We start from the raw sequence: 26,797 nt of genomic DNA on the forward strand, positions 1-26,797 counted from the left end.
GGGGACCCCTGGTTTAGGCAATAAAATTTATAATAGTGCAATAGATTTACTGCATTTACTGTTCTGAGAAAGAAAAAAAGTCCGCATCCATTATACCCACTTTTGAAGAGTAACTGACTGTCATAAAGTAATAAAAATAAAAAAATCCACAACCTATCTAGAAATCACCCCAATTTTTTTCTTCTTCTTCAGAAAAAGCCAAAACAAAAAAACAAAGAAGAGGGCATATACTGGAAACAATGACAACTATCCATAACAGTATGTCATCTACCTTTCTGTACAGATATTCAGGGGTTCCCAAACTTCACTGCACTGCGATCTCCTTCTTGCAACAAAAATTACTACATGACCCCAGGACGGGGGACCGAAGCCTGAGCCTCACTTTCCAGCCCTGTCACTCACGGCTGAAGCCCTGGGGTTTTGGCTCTGACCCCAGCAAGTCTAATGCCAGCCTGGCAACCCCATTAAAATGGGACTGCGACCCGCTCTGGAGTCCCGACCTACAGTTTGAGAACCACTGAGATATATTATAGAGATTTGGAAGATCTCATCTGCCAAGTTCCTCAGAATGTCACTCCTGGGGCAATTCTGTGCGGGGGCAGAATTTATGTCATCTGCAGATTTCTCTGTTTCCCCGCAGAAAAATGACTTGTTTGGGGAAGCAAAGGGAAGCTGAAAGAGCAGTCACTCGCTTCTCCCCAGCAGCCTGAACAGCTGGCAGAGATGTCAATCGTCACTGGAAGGCATGCGGGGGCTGAGCAGGCATGGAAGTGAGCAAACAAGAGACACTGTTCCTCTGGCTTGCTATTGCAGCACACAAGTCATGGAGGGTCAGCGCTTCAGGGTGTTTGGAAATAGGCATGAGGCAGGCTCTGTCCCCTCAGGGAGAGCATAATGGAGCAGCCTACCTGCTTAGTTGTTCTCTTTGTTGTTAGTGTACTGTTCCCATTCTTAGTGAATTCCCCCAGGAGCATGAAACAGGTGTAAAAGTTTTAAGGGTCCTTTACACTGCCAGAGTTGTGTAAAGGAGCCTTATTATAAACGACAGAATGGCTTTATAAATGCTTATGATGCTTCAGTGATTAGAACTGGGCTAAATTTTTGGACTGAAAAATTTTCCTATCGAAATGTGCTCCACGAACTGTTTACTACTGACCTTTCTGGAGATGGTCAGTAGCCAATATAAATCATGATTCTGATCCCCAACCCTCACTTACTCTTCAGTTGCCTGTGATGTAACACTGAGCATATGGCTGCATATATTTGTTGACTAATAACTAGAAATAAAGGGTCAAACCTAGTAGCTACATTACTTTAGACAAAGGGGGTTTGGGGATTTTCTCCAATGCTCCCCAATTCCATTCTCCATCCACTGTATTGTAATTTAAATAAATTACCAAAATAATTGACACTTGCATGAATATAATATGCAAAATACTGTGTGCAGAATTTTTTATTTTTTGGCACAGAATTCCCCCAAGATTAGAATGTGCTTAAGCAGTTATGACCCCTGCAATTCTCACAAGAACAATAATACTTGTCAGACCTAACACAGGGCCAGGTCCTGGGGCTGCAGGCTTGCCTCCTTTGTGGGTTGGCATGGGATTAGGAGAGATTTATTTTACCACCCAAAATTATTCTGTCAGAGGGAAGGAGAATCCATAAATATTTCTGGATGGGAAAAGCATATGCCACTTTCAGAAGCAGAAAGTTTTCCACACCTTCCCGTCAGAGCGTTACTTTGGACCTTGTAGTTGCTGGATGTGGGACTGGTTATTCTTGACTGCATGTACAGGATACAATCAACTGCCATACCCAAGAAAAAGGAATTCCCCCTCAGCGCATCAACCCCATGCTGAGTTATTTTGTTTTGCCTTCCTCTAGTTTATTCTGTTGAGTCAGAAGCCAGGGTTAGTTGATTGGGTCCCAGTTAGCAGTGCAACAGTTCAGTGATCTGACAGTTATTTACCATCAGCATAGTTTTTATATCATATCAGCATAGTTTTTATAAATGCTGGATCAGCTGCTTTAAGGAGCAGCTGACAGGTTGCACTGGCCTTATTTTGTTCAAGTGAGTTTATTGTCACAACTTGATGAACAAGAGTCCCTTTTGGGGTAAACCAGTTTGCACTGGCGCCTCTTCCCAAAACTTGGATTGTGATATGCTGGGAAGTGGGAATAGGTTTCATGATGCATCTCAGATGAGACACCCATCCAAACACAAACATAGGTAAACTCAAGACCCATGGGAAAGTAGGTCTGGTTTGGCATTGCAGATCTTCTGGTTGAAGTCCTGATCAGGCTTTGATCTTAATCCATCTTGATTAATTCAACTCTCCACCAACTGGACTTCCTGGCATTTTGCTTCACTCCCAACCTCTATCTTATTCAAAACTCTGTTGTGAAAACATCTGCCTTAACTGATACCTATGTCCAAACTAACCCAACTGAGATCCCTTTCATAAGCTCTTTGTTGCCTTTGGCACTGAATTTGGATCAGTCATTCTCACTTTCAAGGCCCTACGCAATTTAGATCCTTCTGACATCTATGCTTGGTCTCGTTTTGTTCTTCAACCCATCCACTCTCCACACTGAACCCAGGCCTGCCCTCTATATCCTTTTTCATGCAACTCCCTATATGTGAAGCTTCCTTCCTAAATCTATCTAATAAACCTCCACCCTCACCTCCTATGCTTCTTCTCAAAACCCACTTAAAGTAGACTTTACATATCGTATAAAAAAACCTGGCAGTCTTCATTACAGCACAATTTCAGCATCTTCTTCCACATCCTCTGTCCCTTCCCCTTAAGCCTTCTACATTTGTTACGCCCTGTTGTCGTCGTCATTTTTTTATCTTGACAGTGCACTCTCCTCAGGACAGAGACAGTTTTTACTCGCTTTATAAACAATTATGCACATCTTTGGCACCACGCATAAATAATGTTAATAAAATTGTGATCTTTAAGCCTCAACATTTTACTGAATCCATAATAGGTGGCAATGGCTGCTTCTGAAGTATTAACTGGCAAACACTCACATGTGGGCCCTAAACGTGTAGATAGGTTCTACATCTAAAGAGGCACTCCTGGAAAAGAAACAAAAACAGAAAGGTGATTATATTCAACTATCAGTTAAAACATTACTATTAAATTGAATGTAATAAAAAAAGATTTGAGAGAGACAACAACATATACAACAAACTTAAAAAAAAGAGAACCACCATATACTTGCTTTTTGGCAGGAACTGTTTTCTGTAAGTTCCAAAGTTTTAAAGTATGGTCCTCAGAGGCTGTAACCAGCACAGGCTCTACAGGATGAAAAGCTAATGTTCGCACTCCATCAAAATGGCTGCGTAGCGTATACTTAGGATTCCATGTCTTCCGAAAGGCATCTTTATTGGCTGGCAGCTAAAAACAAAAACAAAAATTTATGTAGTAACTTGTATATAAAATTATATACTGTATGTTAGTGTTTGAAGACTGAAATGTTTAGGACATGGGATTTAAATAAGTACTATTTTGCTGAAGATACAAAAAATTCAAGCATCCATTGCTAGCTCTGAAGCACCGAACAAAATTTTGAGAGCTATATCAATAATACTGAGACAAAACCAAGGAGTCTGCAAAAATGGCATAGGAATTTAGTAAAAGAAAGCCTATTTGCCAAATAGTTTCTAATTTCTGGCATGTTTTTAAAAGTTTACTAACAACTGAGAAACAAAATATAAAATGCCACTGGACTAGTTTTCCAGTGAACCAGTATCCATCACAATTCTTCATGTTTATAGGCTACAGAACTAAACAGACAACCAGTATTTGTGTACAAACCAACCAATGTAAAGATATTGGGATTTCATATAGTATCTGGAGGGAAATTATTTAATGTCTCCTTTTTAGCTTTTATGATCCCTCTTTCCAGAAAGGTATTCAGGATACCAAATCAAATCTCAGTACCATCTAAACCTGCAAGAGCAAGTATTTCTTCTGTTGCAAGTGTAGCTTTTTCCTCAGCTCTAAATAGAAAAAGAATTCTATATAACCAATACAGGATCAATATTATTCCCAATCTTTCTTGGGCCACACAGACTAGAATACAACAATTATTACTGTTTAATATTGAGTTTAGTACTTTATGCATCAGTTTTGTATCTTGTAAAAAGCCATACGAGTTAAGAGACAATATTTGTTGACTATGACAACAGTAGCAAGCGGTAAAAGCATCTTTTCTAAAAATCTTGAAAGGGACTCAATTAGATATTTTGAATTCCAACACAGTATTTTTGATGTCCTATGGGAAATGCACTTTTAAAATACGACTCAAATCTACTGTTACTAGAGCCTTCATTTTAAAATCTGAAAAATTACTTATTTTCTTAGTTTTCTCTTTTCCTCTTCAGTGAGATTTTCCTACTCCAAGAAAGCCTTAAATATCGCTGACATTTGCTGTATATAATTGTTGTCAGACTGGATGATCTATAGCCTATGTTATGCAGGAGATCAGATTAGATTATCAACCATCCCTTCTGATTTTAACATCTATTTATGAGAAAATTTAGCTGTAATTTCTGTCAGGAAATACTACAATGTCCAAGGTCATAAACAGAACTTTAATAAAAACCAAAATACTTTTAGGGAAATCAATTTAAAAGGAGAAAAATTCAGAAGAACATGAGATATTTTTCCGTTTTAAAACTTCAAATCCATTTTATACACTGCAGTTGTGCAATATAATGAATTATAATTTTGTTCAATTCTTTTAGATATGTTGGGGGGGAGGAATCGATCCAAGTTACGCAACTTCAGCTACATGAATAACGTAGCTGAAATCGACGTACTTAGATCTACTCACCGCGGTATCTTCACTGCAATGAGTTGACTGCTGACGCTCCCCCGTCGACTCCGCCTGCGCCTCTTGCTCCGGTGGAGTACTGGAGTCGATGGGAGAGCGCTCAGCGGTCGATTTATCGCATCTAGACTAGACGCGATAAATCGACTCCCACTGGATCGATCATTGCCTGTTGATCTTACGGGTAATGTATACAAGCCCTTATTGGTCTAAAACACAATGCAACACTATTTAAGATATACCAAAATGTGTAAGGACTTGCCCGGATGGATGGACGCACACAAACAATCCCCTGTCCGCTCCCGAACCCAACATCAACATTACTAGTCAGTACAAATTTCATATTAAAAACGTTACCATGGGCAGTAATTTTGTGCACAGAGGAAAAAATGTAGGACACTGCTGTATGATAAAATGAAAGAATATTCCACACATGTAAATCTAAAATTCACACTACAAAGATAAGCTATTATACACTACTATATATACACATTTTATACATAAAAATAGCAAACATGTAGAAATTTAAGTTATCAATATACGGTTTTAACTCCAACATTTTAGTGTTCCATTTCTGGGGCAATTCCCATTTTTGCTTAAAAGAATTCACCTAAACTTGTTTGGAAAACATGTTAAGTAAAAAACAAACAAAAAAGTTAAAATATGAATTACAAATTCATTAATTAAAAACTAATATTTCATTTTGAATTCACAAGCTGTTTTGCTAGTTTATGAGGTGTTTCTTTCTACAACAATGTAGCTTTTGCCTCTAAGATAAGCTGTCCTATAGGTTTGAAATATTCTGAAAAATTGACCATCATTGATTATATTCAGCTGTATAAGGAATTTTAAAATAAAATTTCACTTACATCATAACTATAGTCTGCATCATTTGTTACTGTCAAGTCTGCAAGGTCTCCAAGGCCCAGTACACTTAACAACACATCATCAGAACCCATAATAAATGACTTGCCTCCTCCAGATGAAAACGTTATTGGCTCTGCTACAAAGAACAAAACAGTTTAAATCTTGAGGAAAAACCTCAAATTTACAAGATGAAAAAACTGCATGAGTCATCATTTAAACGCACAGCAGTGTATAAGGACTGAATTGTTATTAACTAGATATAAATCACGGTAAAATCTCCTCCTCCTAGTGGAAAAGAAAACATAAGTATATACATACCTACATACGAAAATAATTCTTTAAGTCCTGGTCTACACTAGGGTGGCGGATCAATCTAAGTTGAGCAACTTCAGCTACGTGAATAACACAGCTGAAGTAGACATACTTAGATCGACTTACCGTGGTGTCTTCACCGCGGTGAGTCGACAGCTGCTGCTCCCCCATAGATTCTGCCTGCACCTCTCGTGGCAGTGGAGTACAGGAGTCGACGGGAGAGCACTCGGGGGTCGATTTATTACATCTAGACACGATAAATCGATCCCGGTGGATCGATCACTGCCCGCCGATCCGGCGGGTAGTGAAGACATACCCTAAATTTGAAGCTATTAAGGCAATAAACATTTACCTCCATGAGCAAGTATTTTTAGCACTCAGCCTATAATTCCCCATGAAGGATCTACCCTCCACCACATATATACAGACAGGGTTTTAAAACACAAGAACCTACAACATTTGCAATTACTGAGTTCTGCATTTGACTGTATCCAAACATTGTTGATAAAGTTTAAAAATAGACAACTGATATTCATGTTAGCTAGCTGCATGCTCCTTAAAACATTTGAAGCTTTACACATTTTTCTTGTTGATTATCAATTAGTTCTAAACAATGCCGTTTTTGAACAAATGTTAATTTTCAATTCAGGCTTGAATCATCTTCTCCAGCATTCATTCACACTCTTTACTCTTCAGCATTAGCTATGACTCCCCCCTGCACCTCCACAAAAAAATTTGTTTGTTTGCAAGGTATTTGAATGAGGATTTACACACAGAGCTTCTGGAAAAAAAAATCTACCTTACTGAAAGATGGGTGGGTGGGGGTAGGGGGTTGTTTTATTTTTTGGTATTACTTGCCAAAGAACAAAATTAGGACACCTGATAAGGAAAAATATATTCCTGATTTAAACTTTCCAGGTAAAACTGCATGTGTGCAAGAGAGCAAGCCATTTCTTCTGCTAATTTTGGGCCAAAACTACTTGACAATGTCCCTTAGTAGTTTTCATTTTTGCCAATATTTCATTAGAAACCTCGCATATGCAAAGGGTCAAGTAACTGCATCTAAAACAGATTTATCTTCCCAAAGAAGTCATACTTCCAATAAGTAAAATGTCCTAAATTATTTTCAGGGTGTATGGATGTACAAGTTTCCTTACTACAAGATTAAACATTATTCTTATTTTAGTCACCAACCCTAATTATACCAACTCTGAATTTCCCAATATTGATGTTCCAGCAGAAGTGTTGGGGTAGAGCAGTAAAGAACAGAAGGAAGAGATCCATTATGTTCTACATGAAACGTGCATTAAGATGACATGACAAAAGGTCTACGGAGAAACACAACCTGCAAAATCTTCACTAAATGTAATAGGATTGTTCACTGAAGTCCATGTTCTGCCTGGTCCCTACAAACACACAAGGAATATAGGAGGGGAAAGGCAAAGGGCAAGTAAAAGCCCTGAAGAGCCTTTCTCCCATTCTGAGCCTGCATAAGAATTCAAAAATTCCAGTCCCCCAGTGTCCAGCATCTGCTCCCTTACACTCCCCTGGGGGCAAAGTTGTGGCATCATGGATAGAACTGTTCAGCTACAATTCAAGTAGTAAGCTGCACCCCATAAGAGGTTGCAGTAAGAGGAACATATCCTCTCCACACCTGGGAACTGTAGGCAATATCCTGCTTCCCAAATGTGTAATGCATCTCAGAACCATCTTTGAGACAGTGTGCCTCTCCCTATCAATCTCCCCACTGTATTTTCCACTGCATGCATCTGATGAAGTGAGCTGCAGCTCACGAAAGCTTATGCTCAAATAAATTGGTTAGTCTCTAAGGTGCCACAAGTACTCCTTTTCTTTTCACTATTAAGAGAAATTCAGAACTCCGCCATCTAAATCTACAGCAACTATACTCAGACTCATCTGAAACTTCAAAAAGGTGAACAGAGTTTAGAAGCTGGAAACTAATTTTCCAAAAGCAAAATTTTAGTTCTAACCTGAAACTCTGTTCCAAAATTTCTCATTTTAAATTTGGGGCTTTTTTATTTAAGCAACATTCGTGGTCAAAAGTTTTAATAAAAATAGATGACAACCAAGTAATAAAAAAGACACACAAACTTACAACTATCATCAAAACAGAGGTGAACAACTTTGAATAGCAAAAACATTTTTTTCATTGCAATGGACCTACCTGAAATATTCCAAAGAAAAAAAAATGTATAATTAACATTGATGAGCTACTGTTAAAGATTAAGGATTTTTAGGAATTAAGGTTACCGGAGTTTTTTGCTCATGCAGTATAGAACTGTTTAGTTATCATCATCCTCCAATTTAAATACAAGTATGTTCTGGTGAAGTCACTGTCTATCGTATCCATACCAATGACAAGTTATGCTCTAGTATAATATTTCTTATGGCAGAGACTGAGTAAAAAGATGCACCAGCCATCCTAGCACTTAAACTTGTTAACATTATGCATAAACAAATGAAATTCAGCCAATAGCCTACAGATTAAATATTGCACTATAAATACATAATCAGATGAGCTTAAAGTCCAATCACACAAACCTTCCCTCTTGATCTATTCTTTAAATCAAACATTTATCATCCAGAGGTTATTATTTATAATTATCACAACAGCAGCCAACATTATGTACTGTATACAAATAAGCACTATTTGCCTTAAAAAAGCAACCATTTAAAAAAAAAAAAAGTCTGCCCAGCTACTCATGTACCCGAAGAGAAGGCTTAGAAAGCAACCATGCTCTGAGTAAGACCACAATGGAGGACAGCAGGACTGTACCAATGGACTAACCCTGTTTTCAGAAATTTAAGTGCAGAATTATTAGAAAATGTAGCTGGTTCAGAGTGGTTTTTAGTGGAAGACTGACAAATGTATGTGTTACATTTTATGGTTTTTCCAAGCGTATAAGTCTATGACAAGTTTCAGTTTGCATCAATGTAACTAGCTGTTTTGAGATAAAAAAACATTAAAATAATCCAAATGTGGTTGGAAATATTTTAAAACAGGATAATTGTTTATAATTTATCTTGTGAAGCACGGGGGGAAAAACCACCTGTGCACAATCACATCCAAGCCTCTTTGTATCAGAGCTCACACACCAAAGGTAACATGAAACCAATCTGAGTCTGAATAGCGTTCTGGTTATTGCCATGCAAACGAAAGTGCCAAACACTCCTTTTCTTTCAGAATTATGGTTTCCAATGTGACATTACAGTAAGTAGCCTCTTGTACTGCAGCAAAGGATTACACAGGCCATTTGTGTAACCTGAGACATAGTATGGCTTACTGCAACTCAACAGTTGAGCTAGTATGGCCTGGTAAGGAGGATTATAGTGAATGTCCTCAGTCAAAACTGCTTGAAATAGTTAGATGAAATAAAATCACTGGGCAATATTACGCTGTTCAGATACAATTGTCATTTATGGCTCATTTCTTTTTTATTCATGATAATGAAATATGCTGTTCTCATTCAATTTATAAAAGCAGCAGAACATGGACAGAAGGAGTGCAATGAAGATTTTCATTTTCTTCTGGAGCTTCTACAAACGAGATGACTAACCTATTTACTACTACTGACTTCATACCACCTGGTGTAGACATAAATTATGAAATATTTGTTTAATATTGTCAAAGGACCACTAACACAACTAGTTGAGAGAGAATTTAAGTTTTAAAACTCGTTTTTAAAAAGTCGCAGGAAGGTAAGGAAAAAAATAAGACACATTGGGTTATTGGGATGTTCACACTACAGCTCTCACCGACAGAAGTATATGAAGAAAATCAAAAACTGTTGGTCTGGAAAATACGGTCACATAACAAAATGGCAAATAGTGTGAAATAGCAAAGTTCTAGAGACACCTTTCAGAATGATTTGTGAACATACTGGAGTGCAGACAATTTTTAATCATCCAAAGCATTTGGTGGTATAACATTTTCCTGAGAAGACCACTCACCCACCTCCACCCGTCCACTCAGATTCACGTGAACTATGCAATAAAACATTTTAAAAAGGTGTGGAAGTATTGGTTTTTATGGTCCAATATTTTAACCAGATTACAGTTCTGTATTTTAGAATGAATCAATGTCTCCTAAAACACAAGAATAAAAATCCAAGCAAGAAACATGCCTTGCTTTATGATGATGATTCTAGGGTTCACAGTTGAAATTAGGCATATGTAGTCCTCTCTCTAGAATACTGTGGAGTTTCTGGATAAAGATACAATAGATGGCACACCAAACAATGGAAACTATGGCCCCAAATGACAAAGAAATCTTTCCTCAAATTCCAATTTGCTGTCTTTCTTTCTTCGCAAACATTACTCTGAGTTTTGTAACTCATCTTGCTACAGCTATGAACTCCTCCATGTGACAGAATTACATCCTGTCCTAACAGCAGAGAGGAGTGCTGCATTCTTCTGTGCCTCATCTAGGTTTGGAGCAGGTAGTTTGACCACAGTGCAGGAAAGGTGACCTATAGGCAGATCTGAGGGAATTGTGGGAGTTCAGAAATCCCTATAAGTATACACAGCAAAAATCTCTCATAAGGGAGTGAGGCTGTAGGCGATAGAGACAGGGATCCCCTGCCAGAGCACTCCATGCTTTTAGCGATACTGTGTGCTGCGATGTGGCCACAACTGTTGCAATAGGCACAGGTACAAGTGGCACAGTGTGACTGCAACCCACCAAAAAAGTTTTTACAGTGCACTATATGGGTAAGTCTTGCACTAGTGCAACATGTGTGTGTAGACAAGCCCTAAAAGACTATGTCCAATTTTACTTTTAACAGATTACTGTGAAATAAAAGGACAACTTCTTACTTAAAGACAACTTCTTAAATAAAAGGACACTGGAAAATATCTGGACACTGGAAGCTGTGCTTGACTGATGCAAAGTGACAGACTGATGTTTTTATCTTGTTATAAATCTCACCACTTTGGGGGCAGTTATGACTACATTGGGGCTAGAAGCTACTCAAAGCCCCGAAGGCTGGAATTTGCAAGAAATACTTCAATACGTTTTGTGAGAAAGACAGATTATAATCTTAGTTTATAACAAAACTGTGAGACCTTTGGCATGAGACTAACACTGAAGTAAGCAGCATAAGTACAAATGCTGTATTAATCTAAAAATAACTCAAGTTGTTAAAAAATATAGATGCACAAAATCTTGTAACCAACCCCCTTCAAGTGTTTAACTCCTTTAAGTCAATTTCCCAGTGCCTTTCTTGCAGGAGGTGGGATGAAAGTGATAGTTCAACTGCATCTGGAGCTAATGGCTGTTTAAGGATAGGATAGGTCAAAAGTAGCTAATTAAAAAAAGTACTCTACGTATATACGTAGTATTACTAATTTGAAGGTAGAGAGCCAAATTCATCCTTTGTGATTATTTCACTACTTTTAAATAACTATTTTTATCTCACCTTTCAATACAAATGGAGTATCAAACTTACAATCATCACTTTTTATACTAAGTTTTATAATGTACCATCCAGATAAGATTACTTTAAAAAGGGATTCTGCAACAAGCGACTTAAGAGTTGACAAAGTCAGAAACCAGGGAGTTTCACATAAAATTGAATAAAAAAAGACAAAAAAACACTTGACATGTAAAGTTCTGATTTTGATTTCTCTGAGACACAAAAGCTTTAAGTGGTAGTCGTGCAAAAAAAAAATCAAACTTGTGTGAACAGACTTGTAAGCACTGTTGATGTCCTATTATTGACAACTGTAACAGCATTAAGTCTTTGAGGGGATAAGTGATAGCGTGTGTTTAAATTTAAACCTTCTAAAATATAATAAGTAGCTGAATTTTTTTGTACCTTCCTCTGCTCCTGAACCTTCATCAGTCATTCTAGAAGAGGGTGACCTAGATTGATTAATGATTCCTGAAGGGATGTGGGGTAGCTCATCATCGCCCAGATCTGCTATCATGTCGTGAAGTTTTGTCCTGTTGACCCCTGTAAATTAATGTCAGCAGCAAAGGTTCATTTGATTGCTACTGCTTGACTTGACAGCAGTCAATAAATCCAGTTTCCTAATTAAACAAGAAAGATTACTAATGGAACCTCCTTAAAGAATAAAGACATTGGTTATTATTTTTGGTTATGATGCTTTAACTGTATAGAGTGTTGTTTTGGAAATTTTGAAAACCAGTTAAACACAATCTGAAAACTATATGCAAGTGGCTTTTATCCACCTAGTCAAAAAAATTGATTAGAACTGGCTTGTTCATGTGCAGTACAGCTTTATATTCTGCTGTGGAAATGAAAGAACCCAGCACCTCAAGTCCCTATGAAAAACCAAATATGTAACAGTTAGAGAGTAACCTTTAAACAAAATACATCAGAACTAAACGTTTGCAGTATTGAACAGTTTTAACTACACTACATGAATTAACACAGAAAATCTCAAGTACAAACAGAAAGTTACCTTACAATGGAAAGAGGTAGAGATGACTTGTAATGGGGGTGCAACAAACAATTAACCTTCCCTGTTTGTTTTTAAAATAGCATTTAAAATTATTCTTTGTGCAAAATTTTTATTAAGCCCACTCATGATTAGTCAGGGCCACATTCAAAATAGACTTACATATGTCTACAATTAAGTTTCTAATTTTAAAAAGTCTGATTTGAAATTGTCACTGGCATTTCTATCTGTAGAGGATATAGTGCTGATAAATATGTATGACCTTACATAGTACAGTTCTGCATTAAGGATGTGGTTTTTTGTTTTGTTTTTTTAAAAAAACCTGCGACATTCACATCCAATGTACAGGTAAAGAAAAAAGCAGAAAATAATTTGCAAAAGAACAATTTTTCAAAGTTTCATCTTATGTTAGTCCATTTGAAAAGACATACAATGATATAAAGAAAAATGGACTTCTACCATAAAATGTCAGACAAAAAGAAAACTAACAACTTTAAAGATTCTACAAGCAGGACATTTCAGATAAAGTCATCTAGGCTTAAAACTAGTCAACATATTCAGAAGCTTTTGTCTCTTATCAAAAGTTATTTATTTCTCCCTGCACAGATGTATATTCTCAACTGGATGTGAAGTCTGGCACTCACATGTCACTGTAACACTAGTTAGAAATACACTGATCTCTTCCCAGAACACCAAGTGGCAGAGGGTGGCAAGCTGCACAGTGGGATAGCTAACCACGGTGCACTGCTCTCCGTCGATGCAAGAGCACCAACCGTAGTGAATGCACTGCACCATAACAAAGGGCAGTATGTGAATGTACAAAAGAGGTTTAATTACAATGGTGGACAATTGTCAAACGTAACTTTGTAGCGTAGACATAGCCTTAGTTTTCAGTAGAACCAAAAATTATATCTTGGTGTGGTCACAGATGATAAACACTCTCCTGCTTTCAGTAGTATATGCAGGTAAAGATGCAATTTGCCAAAACCAGTGTTAAGTTAGGTTTAATTCTGCTGGATACAAGTTAACCGATTTAACAACGAAATACAGTATTTTTATACAAGCTGAAAGACATAGCTAATGATAGCAAAAGGGGTAACAGGAAAGCTATGTTAGTTGTAAGTAAACAGAGCTGCTTCAGTTAATAGCCCATACAATGCCAACTTTTTTCTTTTTTTTTGGATCTAGTGTACAAACCTGGGAGCAATCCTTTCCTCAGCAGATTGTAGATGGGGCACAAGCATTGACAAATGTTTCGAAACTTAAGTACGGTACTGCTTGTGCCCCCTTCAGTTTCAACTAATTCTGTTCAAGAAGACAGACTAAAACAAACAGGAAAAGGGGAACTCTGTGCCAGTGTTAAATGCATAACACAATACTACTCACAAACTAGCTTAAATTTTCTTCTTCCTTAACTCATTTGCACAAATTCACGTTCTTATTGACTTGCATGCAGTAATGCTGACGGTGATGGACAAGATATTCTTAGTTAAGACGACAGAAAAAACAGCCTTATCCGACCCAGTGCTCCATCTAGTCTTGGACAATAGAATGGTAAATCCCTTTAACTTTTTCCTCATTTGTAAGTGAAAGTAATTGAGACAAATGAGACACACTGGAAGTGTGGAAACTTCAAAAGACTACTATAGCAAGACAAACCAGATGCCATAGGCATGGGGATTATTCACTAATGTTTGTTTGTATAAATGTTATATGTATTTTTGCAAGTTAGGGATTGTATTCAGCTTCATGGGAAGGGTTACCAAAAATTTATTCCAGGAATTACAATGGGGGACAATTACTGCAAATCCCAGGACAGGTCAAAAACTCCAGACAACTGTGTGTGTGTCTGTAAGATTGCATATACTGGTTCAGACTGGGATCAACAGGCCCAGCAGACAAAGTAAGGGCTTTTGGCATAAAGAGGCAGCATGAATTAACTCAGACCCTCATTTTGATCTAAGAAAAGACAGGATAGCGTTACAGAGGGCAAAGCCCTATTAGAAAATGTGAAGGACTGGAACCTGCCAGTGTCTCCATGTGGAAGACAGAACCTTGTAAGCTTAGCAAGCATGCAGATTTTTTGTTGTTTTAGGATTTTTTTTTCTGTTATACCTTTGTCCTACAATAAGCATACTGTGCTTTGTGAAAGCTCACTGGTTACTGGTATGCACTGTCATTTTCCCTTGAGACAGAGAATTGCAGGAGCTGGACTAAGTCAGACTTACTGGAATAAACACTGAATTTCAGGGGCACTGCAAGCCTAAATCTCTGGTCACAGGTCCCCACTCAGAAAGGTGATAGTTGGAGGCCTTATACCTAAAGGGGAACCCTTGATGAGACAATTGAGGGGACAGAGGTGCAGTTGACACCAGAACTGAGACAGTAATATTTACCAAACTCATAGGGGTGTTGGGACTCTAAATTCTTTATTTGCAAAGCACTTGGAGCTCACCAGATGGAAGGTGGTACATAAAAGCACACGAACATGTGTAGGTTGTTCTAGATTGTACTCCAACAAGCCTATGAAACCTGCCACACAAAAGGTGTTTAAGATGGAAGTGACTTGGTCAGGCTTCTCTGAATGTAAGCAAGCAGGCAAACATTGGTTAAATTCAGTCCAGTACTCACATGCACAAGGTTCACACGCAAATGAGACTGGAAAGTATAGTCTCAAACTAATGAAGAGTGTGAAATAATTTGAGACATCTTCACTGGATAAAACTACAAATTAAGAGTTTGAAAGTGTCATATCTAAATATGTCCAAGCTAAAAAAAATACTGCTTCACCTTGAAAAAGGTGACAATGAAAAAAACCAAAACAGCTTATTAAGGCAATGAATGATTAATACGAAAATAAGATCATCTGAATTTTAGGAAAATGGTAAAAGGTAACCAAAGCCTACAACTCGTTAAGTTGCTTTGTGAAAGAATTGTTACCAGGAATTTAGTACCCTCCTTTAAATTTATGAAAAGAAGGGCTTCTGATTCGGTTGGTTTTAAGGGAATGAGCACCCACCAATTTACTCCAAACCAAACTAAGGTCACATCACCCTCCACGCCCCCCCCAAACAAAGTGAATGAGAAAAAGACGAAAAGCACAGATTCAGTGAGAAGAATATGGCCCTTTATCTACTTTTCAGCTGAGATGTCAAAGTTATCATTTGTAAATATCTCAGGTCAAGAGCACAGGATAGGTCACAATTTAACCCCCCCCAGCTTTCATATAACTTGAAATGTGTCTCCACACCCTTATGAAAGTAATATCCTACAAGAAAAGGTTTTTTTAGCTTAAGAAATAATGCTTTTTGCACTTTGACTTTCCTACGCTTCCAGTCAACAGGAAAACAGCGCACGGGAAAAAATGAGCCACAGGTGAGTATCCTGTCTCTGACGAACTTTGGGGGAATATAAATAGAAGGCAAAGAAGACACCACAACGTCCTGCATCTAGGAAGTAAACAGACAGTGTGTTTACACTCATGAAAATGGGATCTCAGATAACCTTGGCTGGAAATACTGAAAAGGACTCTGGGTAAGTAATTTCTTTGGAAAGGAGGTTAACCTTAGTCTCTAGAAGGCATGATTTTGTTTAATATAGAAGCTTTTGTGTCCAATATCCTTACTCTATCACTTAAATCGTGAATTTTTAATAAACCAACCTCTGTTTTTCAGTATAAATATATTTAAGTGTTCTGATATTAAGCATGGTGCTGATCCTGAGCTGAATCATATGAATCAGCTCAGGTGCTGATAGTGAGCAGCGTTTGTTTAAATCTGTTTTTTTGAAGTCCCATTATCTGCGGCTTTCATTCCTTCCTTTCCTTAGAATCATGAAATCTATCATTTCATGATCACGTTCACCAAAATTGCCTCCCACTTCCACATTTGCCAAACAATTCCTCCCTGTTGATCAGAATCAAGTCTAAAATGGCTGTCCCCCCGGTTACTCTCTCCACTTCTCTAGAACAAAAAGTTATCCCCAGTACAGTCTTAGAACATACTCGAAATTTTGTATTTTGCGGTTATTTTTCCAAGAGATGTCTGGATAGTTAAAGTTCACCATTACTACCAGATATCGTGTTTTGGATATTTCTGCTATTTGTTCTAGAAATGCCTCATCCACCTCCTTGTCCTGATTTGGTGAACTAGAGTAGACCCCGACCATGTCATCATCCCCATGTTTAACCCCTTTTATCTTTACCCACAGACTCTCAGCTGGTCTTCCTCCCACCTCTTTCTGGGCCTCAGAACAAGTGTACATATTCTTGATGTATAAAGACAACACCTCATCCCTTTTAACTCTGACTGTACTTTTTGAACAAGCAATCCCTCTCCCTCTATACTAATATTCCAGTAATGAGACTTATCCCACCTAGTCTCTGTGATGCCAATTAAGTAATAATTTAGTTTATGTAATAATACTTCCCATTCTTCCTGTTTTATTCTCCAGACTCCTTGCATTTGTGTATAGACAGCTAAGATATTGAGCAGATTCCCCTCTTGTTGATCCCACGACCCTACTGTAATTTTCCATGTCGCACCCTAACAGTCCTCACTTAAGTGACCTCGCGTAAGGTCATTTCTTTTTAAGACTTACCAGTGGGCTTTTGTCACCTGTCCCCTTTGAAACTAATTTAAAGTCCTCCTCACTACACTGCTCTTCCCCTTCTTGTTTAGGTGGACCCCGTATCTTCCCAGCAGACCTTCTTGGGGCTTAGAAAAGCTGCAGCCCCTGCCATGTTCCACAACAGTTAATATATCCCCACAGCAAAAGGTGTAATCCTCTGGTCTCACTGTTTCTCTAAGCTACTCACTTCATGAGCATGAGAAAGCAGAATGTGATTGGGGTGGGGGTGGAGGGTGAGGGTGCGCTTGTGCATTTAAAGCAAAACTTTAATCCAAGTACAAATTCAACAGCATTCAAAGCCTACCATTCAATCATTTTATATATAATCCAAATTTTAAAAAAGGTAACTACATCACATCAGTTCATTCTTTTCAGAAACTGGAAGATACCAGTGCGTTTATGAATTTTATTGTAACTATGGGTTGTGCACAGCCTGAAAGAGTTCTGAAAGTTAAAACGGGATCCAAATTACCAGGGACAAATTTTCAAAGGTAGACCTCCACTTTAGTACTCAAAAATAAATTTGAAAACCTATTTCCAAAATAGTTCATGCAAGCCTGATAATTGCCTAACTGGTTGTTTACATGCTAAATGCAGGTGCACATTTCTGCATACCTGTTTACTTCTTTTAGTTTGGCCCCAGTTAGGTATATTTAATTTTTTTTTTTAATAGTTAAGTTACCTCTGACCCTGACAAAATTACACCTTTACATAAACAAGTCCTGCAAAACTTTAAACAAACAAACAAACATGCACAAACTAAAGAATTAAGTGACATTAGAGCTCATACACAAAGCAGAATAGCATTACATATTTGAACATTTAAAGTAACTTAACTTTTAAATAAAAAAACCTTCCTTTATATTTAAAATCTATTAGCTCAAACTATTTAGCTTAAAGAGAAGGTGACTTGATCACAGTCTAAGTATCCACATGGGGAACAAATATTTAAAAATGGGCTCTTGAAATTACCAGAGAAAGTTATAATACAATCCAATTGCTAGAAGCTGAAGCTAGATAAATTCACATTGGAAATAAGGCACACATTTTTAATGGTGAGAGTAACCAGCCATTGGAACAATTTACCAGAGGTCATGGTGGATTCTCCATCACCGACATTTTTTAAATCAAGATTGGATGTCTGTCTAAACGATATGCTCTAGGAATTATTCTGGGGGAAGTTCTATGGGGGCAAAAGACATCTGGCTTCAAGACTAAGCTTGATAAGTTTGTGGAGGGGATGGTATGATGGGATAGCCTAATTTTGGAAATTAACTGATCTTTGACTATTAGCGGTAAATATGCCCAATGGCTTGTGACGGGATGTTAAATGGGGTGGAATCTGAGTTACTACAGAGAATTCTTTCCTGGGTGTCTGGCTGGTGAGTCTTGCCCACATGCTTAGGGTTTAGCTGACCACCATATTTGGGGTCGGGAAGGAATTTTCCTCCAGGGCAGATTGGTAGAGGCTCTGGGGTTTTTTTGCTTTCCTCTGCAGCGTGTGGCACGGGTCACTTGCTGGAGGATTCTCTGCACTTTGAAGTCTTTAAACCATGATTTGAGGATTTCAATAGCTCAGACATAGGTTAGGGATTTGTTACAGGAATGGGTGGGTGAAATTCTGTGGCTTGCATTGTGCAGGACGTCAGACTAGACGATCACAACGGTCCCTTCTGATCTTAAAGTCTATGATTCTATGATTTGTGTTACACAGTAGACCAGACATTGGTCCCCTCTGGCTTTGCAATGTATAAATCTATGAACATATGTTAGAAAAAAATTTACAGTCTAATTTAAGTATATATTTATCACTTACATAGAACTTAAAAAGTGCTTCACAAAAATTTTTGAACTCACATGTAAAATTACTTTGGACCAAATATAGCTCTGAATTAAAATAGTGTAAAAACATTGCATTCAATGGAGTTACTCCCAAATTACACCAGTGCAACTCAAATACTAATGTAGCTCTTTGTCTATATAAGCTTTATATAACAAATTGAATTCTATACACTGTAGCATTATGTATCTCATTTTATAATTCATAATATTAAAATCTGGAGTTCTAAATACTTTACATATTTTTAAGTGGAAGCCTTATTCATCAGTCATTTCATCTGACAGAATTTACTCCTTTCTTCCTTCCTAATGGCAGTATTTTTCTTTAAAATGTCAGAAGATGTTAACTGAATGAAAGAATGAATGTCAACATCAAGGCACAAATATATTGTAGAGTAAGCCACAAAAATGTTTGCTTTCCCTTACATTAAAGGCATCTTTTTCATTCTCGTGCTGCCTTCTAGCAGACAGACACAAATATAGGCCCAACAATGTAACTGAATTGTGATTCAAAGCAAGGTTCAAGAAAAGTCAATTCAAGAATATTTTTTTTTTTTTTTTTAACAAATGGAGAAATTTAGCCTACTTTGTTAAAGTTCAGGAAAGGCGAGACTGCACTCCCAGAACCAATACTGTTCAAAATTTATCACTGTACTTAGATTTCAAGGTACTTTCCTCTCTTTTCCTATTTAACCCTAGATTTTTATGTTTATAAGTGTTTTCACATTTCTATTCTCACAAGTGGCACAAGGTATTTCTTGTATAATCAGATTTAGAAGATAGAAAGTTAAAGTTGGTTGCCCCCACCATGGAAAACAATACTTAATGCAAAAACAAAAACAGAATTTGCAGAAGAAAAAAAAAAAACTGTCTTCCAAATGGATAAAACGAATTGCATTTCAAGATTCAGAATCTGCACTTACTCTTTACCCCTTTCTTCCCCTTTCGTTCCTTCTTGTACTGTTCCTTCAGTTTACTTATTAGTCCCTGGTCTACATCCCAAACCTCAGCAGTTGGGGACAGGTCATCTTTGTCTACATGCAGCATATTATTAAAAGAAAAAAAATCAGCAGTTGGCAATGCAAGCTGTGGGTGATTGACTGTTATAGCTCAACATAATCATCAATAAAAAGTTCTTAGGTTATACTTGAAAACATTTTAAAGGTGCAGTCTCAGTTTTGTCAGTTACAGTTTACAAAGTATTAATCCCATTCCATACAGTTTTCACTAAATTATTTACTGTAATTATGTCTGAATATTATTTTATGCTAATTTTTGTTACCGATGAGAAAATAATTTGAGTTTTTTCTTTAAATAGCTGTTCGTGTTGAATAATTGATTGACACTACTAAATACACAAAGGTATCTAATGTACTTAAGATTACTGCATCTTTAGAAAGCCAGTGTTAGGAATTATTCAGCCAGCTTTGAATAAGCAAATAAATATATTTCATGCTGTACAACTCATGAAAGTGCAAGCTGAGTATGTCAGTGTCATTTTGTTCATTAAAAAAAAACAAACACACACATGCATCCTCTCACACTCTAATCCTACATGCACAAGATAGGGCTTTACCAATTAAAGGGCATGATGCATAAATGTTATGAGAAAGACACACAATTTCACATACAACATTTATATGAAGGTTAATAAAGAACATTCACAAAAGTGAAGACAGTTTGACATCCTCATTCTGATCTTTAATTACAAATAGAAGAAACCAAAGACTCCATTATATATATTTTTCAAAGCTCATCATTTCTTTTCTGAAACATATCAAATTTGTATCAGCTAAATAAAAGGAAACCCCTGCTATTGTTAAACATTCACAAATCCCTAGTTGGAAATATGTGACTAGGGAAAAAAAGAAAAATTACTGCTAAGTTAAAGTAAATGTAATTTTGAAATAAGGACTTTTACATAAAGTAAAAGCTGACAAAAAAATATGTAAAACAAAAAGCAAATGAACTTGGCCTGTGTTTTTCTTAAATCTTTTGTGTTCTCCTTGATTATTGAAGGTATTCTGGTTAAAACAATTTTCTCGCCCATAAAACCAAGCAGTTTGGAGGGGAGGAGTGCTAATTCTTGCAATTAATCATGTTTATGATATCAGTGTCTCCACAGAATTATTCTGATATCACAAATTCATCATCTCATTTCTGGGTTAAATGAATGTTCAAAAGCAGCAGTACATGGTAGAGGTAGGGCAGAGTACTTGCTTAAAAGAAGTATCTTTAATAAATACTTTATGTCACAAATTTTCAAAGGTCTCCTCAACATTAAAGTATTCAAGTTACACATAAGACAGGGATAACATTTGGGGATTTGAAATTTAGGATTTTAAAAAATATTTTTAAAAACAGAAGACCAGTAGATTGTTAATCGTTTTAAATACAACCAATTCCCTGCACTGTTTTTTGTAATCAAAATATTACAGTCCAGCATTGAGATAGTGCAGAAAATCTTGATGGTTAAAGTAACTAGTTCATTAGTCAGTCCTGCTTTGACCAGAAAGGATAGTCTTTTGGTTAAGATACCAAACTTGGACTCATAAAATGTGGGTTCTGTTCGTGCCTCTGTCCAGATTTCCTAAGGTGGCAAGTTTAAACTCTGAGCCTCAGTTTACCTTCTGTAAATAGAGAATAGTTCCTTATCTCAAAGGGATGGGGTATATTCATGCATGTACCTGTGGTATTTAGATATTATAGTGACATGCCCCTTAAGAATCTTATAAATACGTTTTGCACATTTACTTTCTCCATTTATCTCTGATTGGACAAAACGTTTGGTAGATTTTTATTATAATCTTATTTTCCTTATAGGAAATTTGTGGAAATATTTTAATCTGACACTCTCCATCCCTTTAAAGGCTGTGAAATTTATTCTTCTTCTTCGTTTAATATCGTTTGAATTTTCTCATCTTTCATGGTTTTGAAAGTCAGCTGTTAGGAAAATTTGTTGCATGAAAGGTGGCTGCAAACCCCAATATGCGATAACTAAGACTAAACACATAAATGAAAGGAAACAATGTTTGCAAATATATAAGTATGTTCATGAAAAACTGCTACAGGGAGATTAAGCCAGTGGTTGGTTTTCAGAAGTCTCCTTTGAGAAAGATATATCTTGAATATAGCTGCCAATTTGTTAATCACATGTCAAAAGCTATGAATCTCTGGAGTTAATCTATACTGAGAATTATAAAAATAATTTAAAAAGTTACTAAGGAAGTTAGTTAAAATGTCCACTCAAAACTGGAGTGACAGCAAAGCAAGACCTGGTTGTAAGTCTGGAGACCTGCACACAGGAAACAAATTAGAAATCTGAGAAAGTAGTACAATAAAGAAATAAGTTTTATACATTAGAAATTAATTTACATCCATAGGGCATACAAAACAACTGGATTTGTACATGTCCAACCAACGAAACAAAAAGAATAAAGGAAGCTATGAGGGTAACAACTTAAAGCAGCAAGGAGGATGGGGATAAAAGTGAAATAATCAGCAAAAAAATTAAGGTTGCATAAAAACTAGGACGAATGGAAATGGAAATGAGCTTCCGTAAAAGTCAAGTTAAACTTCATAATTTGACCCATACGCAGAATATAACCTATAAATATAATGTATAATTAGCCTATTCTATATGCAAATGTAAGACGCTTAAAGGAAAAATAGGCAGAAGCATTTGTGCAAAGGAAAATGATTTAAAAACAGGCAAAACTGAAATGTGCCTAGATTGGTGCTGAAGCAGACTGTTTAGAAGAAATAGGCAAGACAAATAAAGGAAGAGATGACACTGTTTTACATAATATTTGGGAGTGAAAAAAAACCTTGGACTCCCAGCAGAATCACTGTGGAGATTGGGGAGGATTCAGGGACTATCTTAAAAAAAAACAACTAATAAGGTTATGCAAGGTATTTATAAGACAAAAAAGGTAAATATGTTCGTGGTAGTTTATAGTCATAGACAGTACTAAAGTGGGACCACATTTGGAATACTGTACCCAATTCTGATATGCCACGAGGAATTTAACCTTTATGACCTTTAAACTTTGTGCAAAATAAAACTAAGTGGAAATCTCGAATATTTTAAACCATGAAAGAAAATGTTTATTCAATCCCAAGAGCTCAGGATTAAACAATCCTCAATGATTCCAGTTAAATAAAAAGGAACTGCATTTAATCCAAAAGCAGCAGATACATGTTTTTGGATTAAAGGGAAGACTAAAGTTATAATCCTTATATAATGTTATGGGCAAACACACTACAAAAATGGAGTACCAAATTAGAATATCTTTAAAATACAGCACCAGTTAACAACAGAAACAGTGCACCAGTCACAAGACTAATCAAATGTCTGAGATAAAAAAGCTGAAGTACGAAGGGGTTGCAAAGGTTCCATAATGTACAACATAGTCCAATAATTTGGGACTAAGGTACATCATGTCAGAAAGTTAAAATACTACATTCCAAGAAATTACACAGAATACAGACAATGTGCACTTGATGTTTGGTCTTTAGCTTTGTGCTGCAATAAAGGATCTGTTTTATCTTGGTATAAAATAATTCAAATGTACAACTACGTATTGATGTAAAACTTCAGACCAACAAGTTGAAATATCAGTTCAATACCTAGACTACAGAAATTCAACAGTTTTAAGATTACTTCATATAAAAAGACATTTTATTTTCTCCTGTTTAAAATAATGAGGGGTTTAGATAGTTTGTCTCCTCAAGCAGCAACAATGCAGAATGCCCACCAAGAAGTAAAGCACTTAGACCAATAAGATTAAATAAAATTCTAAATCTAGCACTAAGGAGGTTAAGGAAATAAATCTGATAAGTTAATTGTTGTGTTTTGTTCTTCTAAAAATGCAGTGAATTTTAGTGTTTATGAAAAGAAAAGCACACACTAAAAGAATGGCACATTAGACAAGTATTGTGTAAACTTTCCCAAGCAGCCCCTATACTATATGCCATAATTCTGCAATCCCTACCTCGAACACTGTTACTTTAGTCCTGGGCCTTACCTCAGCAAAATGTCAATTGTGTTTAAGTATGAGGTGTTTTTACCAACTAAAAACTAGACAGCCCATTCAATTAGGCAATAACTGATGGATATTTGGAGCCCAGATTAACCTCACTCTTCCTTACTCCCCATTTCTTTAAAAAAAAAAAAAACACCACACAAGTTTCAAACATCATTAGAGAGATATTTAGTGCTTTTTATATCACATGGAACTGTTTAGCAATCTTACTTCATTATCTAAAGAAAATCTGAACTAGCAGTAAAAAGATTACCAATTTTCTGATTCTATTAATAAAGACTACATTAGCAGTCAACTTCTGAAAATCTGGACAAGAAATAATGTAATTATAGTTTTAAATTTAATAATTCTTCTAGTCCATATAACAGAAATTAATTTAACACAGGCCTCAACACAAATTAAAGCTCCAGACCAAAACCAAATCTAAATTTAGCAAAACATTGATCCCAAAATACAAAAGAAGGATTTTAGGGGTGGTCAGGAATATAGACCAAGAACAGCAAAAAATATAGAAGATAGAAAAAAACCCTGTCCTCAACAGCAAAACAAAGCCAAATTTGAAATAAATTAACCACAGTCTAACTGTAAACATTGCAGTGTGTGAGGATAAAATTTGTAATAGCCAACATCCTAGTTATCTCCTACTTTGCCAGCATCTAATCATCACAAGCATCCACCCATCCATTCTGTCTTTAACAGTACGTATTATAGCTCATAAGTGTATTGTTATGAACAAGTGTTCGAACAGTGCTAAACATCTGTTAGTATTAGCTTCTTACCCCATTCTGTCCCATCCCCTGAACTTCTTGCTTCTCCAGCTCCTTCTCCATCTTCTGCTGTTACTAAAAAATCAAATTCTTTCAGAGCTTCTTCAGTATCAGGGTCATCTGTAAGGTCTGCAGCTAAACCTTCATTACCAATCTGCAAGTGGATAACAAAATATATATTCTGTATTTTAAGATTACATCTACCACACAGGCAGACAAGTTTTCTGCCAGTAAGAAGAAACTCATCTAAAATATCAGTTAGGAATGGGACAGGTAATGTAAAAAAGGACTTTTTTTTTTTTTTTTTTTTTTTACAAGGGAAGAACATTTTGAAGTGCAAAGTGTGTACAACTACTCAGTATTATTTCAGTTCCTCCAGAATTTAAACAAAATCCAAGCTCCTGATAATGCAGGGTAGGAGGCTCCGTTTACCTCAAGTCAAAGCACTGACCTCCCAGCTATTAAAGAAAAAGCAAGATACAATGCAGCCAGAGGGCCATCATGATGAAAAGTGCTTCAGTGACCAAAAAAAGATCATCAAGCTCTCCACTGTAATGACCATACACTCAAGTAAACTAATCCAACATTAACTAATGACAAGTGGAAGTTTCAGGAAGAAACAGCAAGGTCCTATACAGAAGGAGCAACTTCACAAGAACATTAGGGATCGGAGAAAAAACATCTCCATCTGCAAGGCTGGCATAAAACCTGCATCTCTGATGGAATGTTCTCCCCAGCCCACCTTAAGCATTTAGTTTCTTCTCCTTGCAAATAATCCCTGCTTTTCCAGAACTTCTTCAGGATACACCCTTTCTTACACAGCACCCTCCATTATATAGACCCCACAAAACAAATAAATAACCACCAAACTGAGAAGCAGATGAGATTCTTGGGAGCTCATCACTGCAGCTCCATGATCAGATGAGAGTTCTTGCTAAATCAAGTAATCATCCCTAACAAGGCAGAGTATACTGCCTTTGTATTACTCCTAGCTGGCTGAGATAGTGAGACTGAGAATAGGAAATATACTTGGATCTACACAGAAAACACTACCACAAGGTCACCAAGCCAGATATTAACATACAATTTTAAAAATGGCAAAAAGAGAGGAAGCTCTAAAAAGCTACGTCTGAGAGGAGGAATGAAATACAAAATTATTCCATCTCTAAGCGCTGGCAGCAAACCAAAAACAGAGTAACACTTTGGTAGATATCTTAAGTTATTGTACTCACATCTACTCACAAGGATGTTGTGAGCACTAATTACCTCATGTTTGTAAAACATTTGGAAGATGAAAAAACACTATTATAGGAGCTACACCAAAACGTGCTGATAGCACATGTTCACTTACATGTCACACAGATAAAGAAGGGTACCTATTTCAGTGTAATTTATTCATGTCTATTTGAAACATGGGTTTCCACCAGGCTATATTTTATAAGCACTGATTTCAATGTCAGATGTACATGATCAAAAGGCAACAGTAAAAGCTCTTTACTTTGTGTTTTTTATTTATCCGATGCTTTTCTTTTCCTTCTGCAATATCTTCTATCATGTCATTCTCTTCTTCTTCATCACTATCATCTGCATTTTCTAAGAAATTAAATGTTTCAAGAACATCACCAGAGTTCCTACAAAAAAACAAAAAACAAAACAAAAAGCCTACAGTGGTCAAATTTACTAGCTGACTTACAGTGAAGGGATTTAGGGGTTTAAGTCAAATATAACTCTACTATTTAACTTCTACAAGTTTTTAAAAGTCAATAAAAAAATTCCAGGAAAACTTTGTCCATCTAAAATCTATGGGATGACTCAAAGAGAAAAGCACCACTCAACATGTACGGCAGAATATAAAAACAATTCTTTATGTTAATAACACCAACTTAAATTATTAAAGCTGAAATAAAAATCTAATTTTCACATAATGCACTATTTATTTTCACAGTACAAGCTGATATCTGAAAATATGATTAGTGATTGTTAGCTATGCTTATAGACTCCTTATATGTTAATCAGTTTACTTTCAGGTTCTCGTGCACTCACATAGCT

At 36.5% G+C, this 26,797-nt stretch overlaps 1 protein-coding gene across 5 annotated transcripts in view; it reads right to left on the reverse strand.

The window, feature by feature from the left end:
• STRN3 (striatin 3) overlaps positions 1 to 26,797 on the reverse strand; it is a 93,038-nt gene that overhangs the window by 12,896 nt on the left and 53,345 nt on the right. The window contains exons 6-12 of one of the 5 annotated variants that reach the window (XM_074955797.1): positions 26,247 to 26,379; positions 24,761 to 24,902; positions 19,860 to 19,970; positions 11,862 to 11,999; positions 5,715 to 5,845; positions 3,232 to 3,407; positions 3,038 to 3,085 (exon numbers count right to left, since the gene is read on the reverse strand). In XM_074955797.1, coding sequence (XP_074811898.1) covers positions 3,038 to 3,085; positions 3,232 to 3,407; positions 5,715 to 5,845; positions 11,862 to 11,999; positions 19,860 to 19,970; positions 24,761 to 24,902; positions 26,247 to 26,379 — 879 coding nt within the window. Of the gene's footprint in view, positions 1 to 3,037; positions 3,086 to 3,231; positions 3,408 to 5,714; positions 5,849 to 11,861; positions 12,000 to 19,859; positions 19,971 to 24,760; positions 24,903 to 26,246; positions 26,380 to 26,797 lie in introns of all 5 variants that reach the window. The other 4 variants (XM_074955796.1, XM_074955798.1, XM_074955800.1 and 1 more) reach the window with 4 other exon arrangements.

The sequence above is a fragment of the Natator depressus genome, chromosome 6, assembly GCF_965152275.1.
Source record: "Natator depressus isolate rNatDep1 chromosome 6, rNatDep2.hap1, whole genome shotgun sequence".
NCBI classification, from domain to species: domain Eukaryota; kingdom Metazoa; phylum Chordata; order Testudines; family Cheloniidae; genus Natator; species Natator depressus.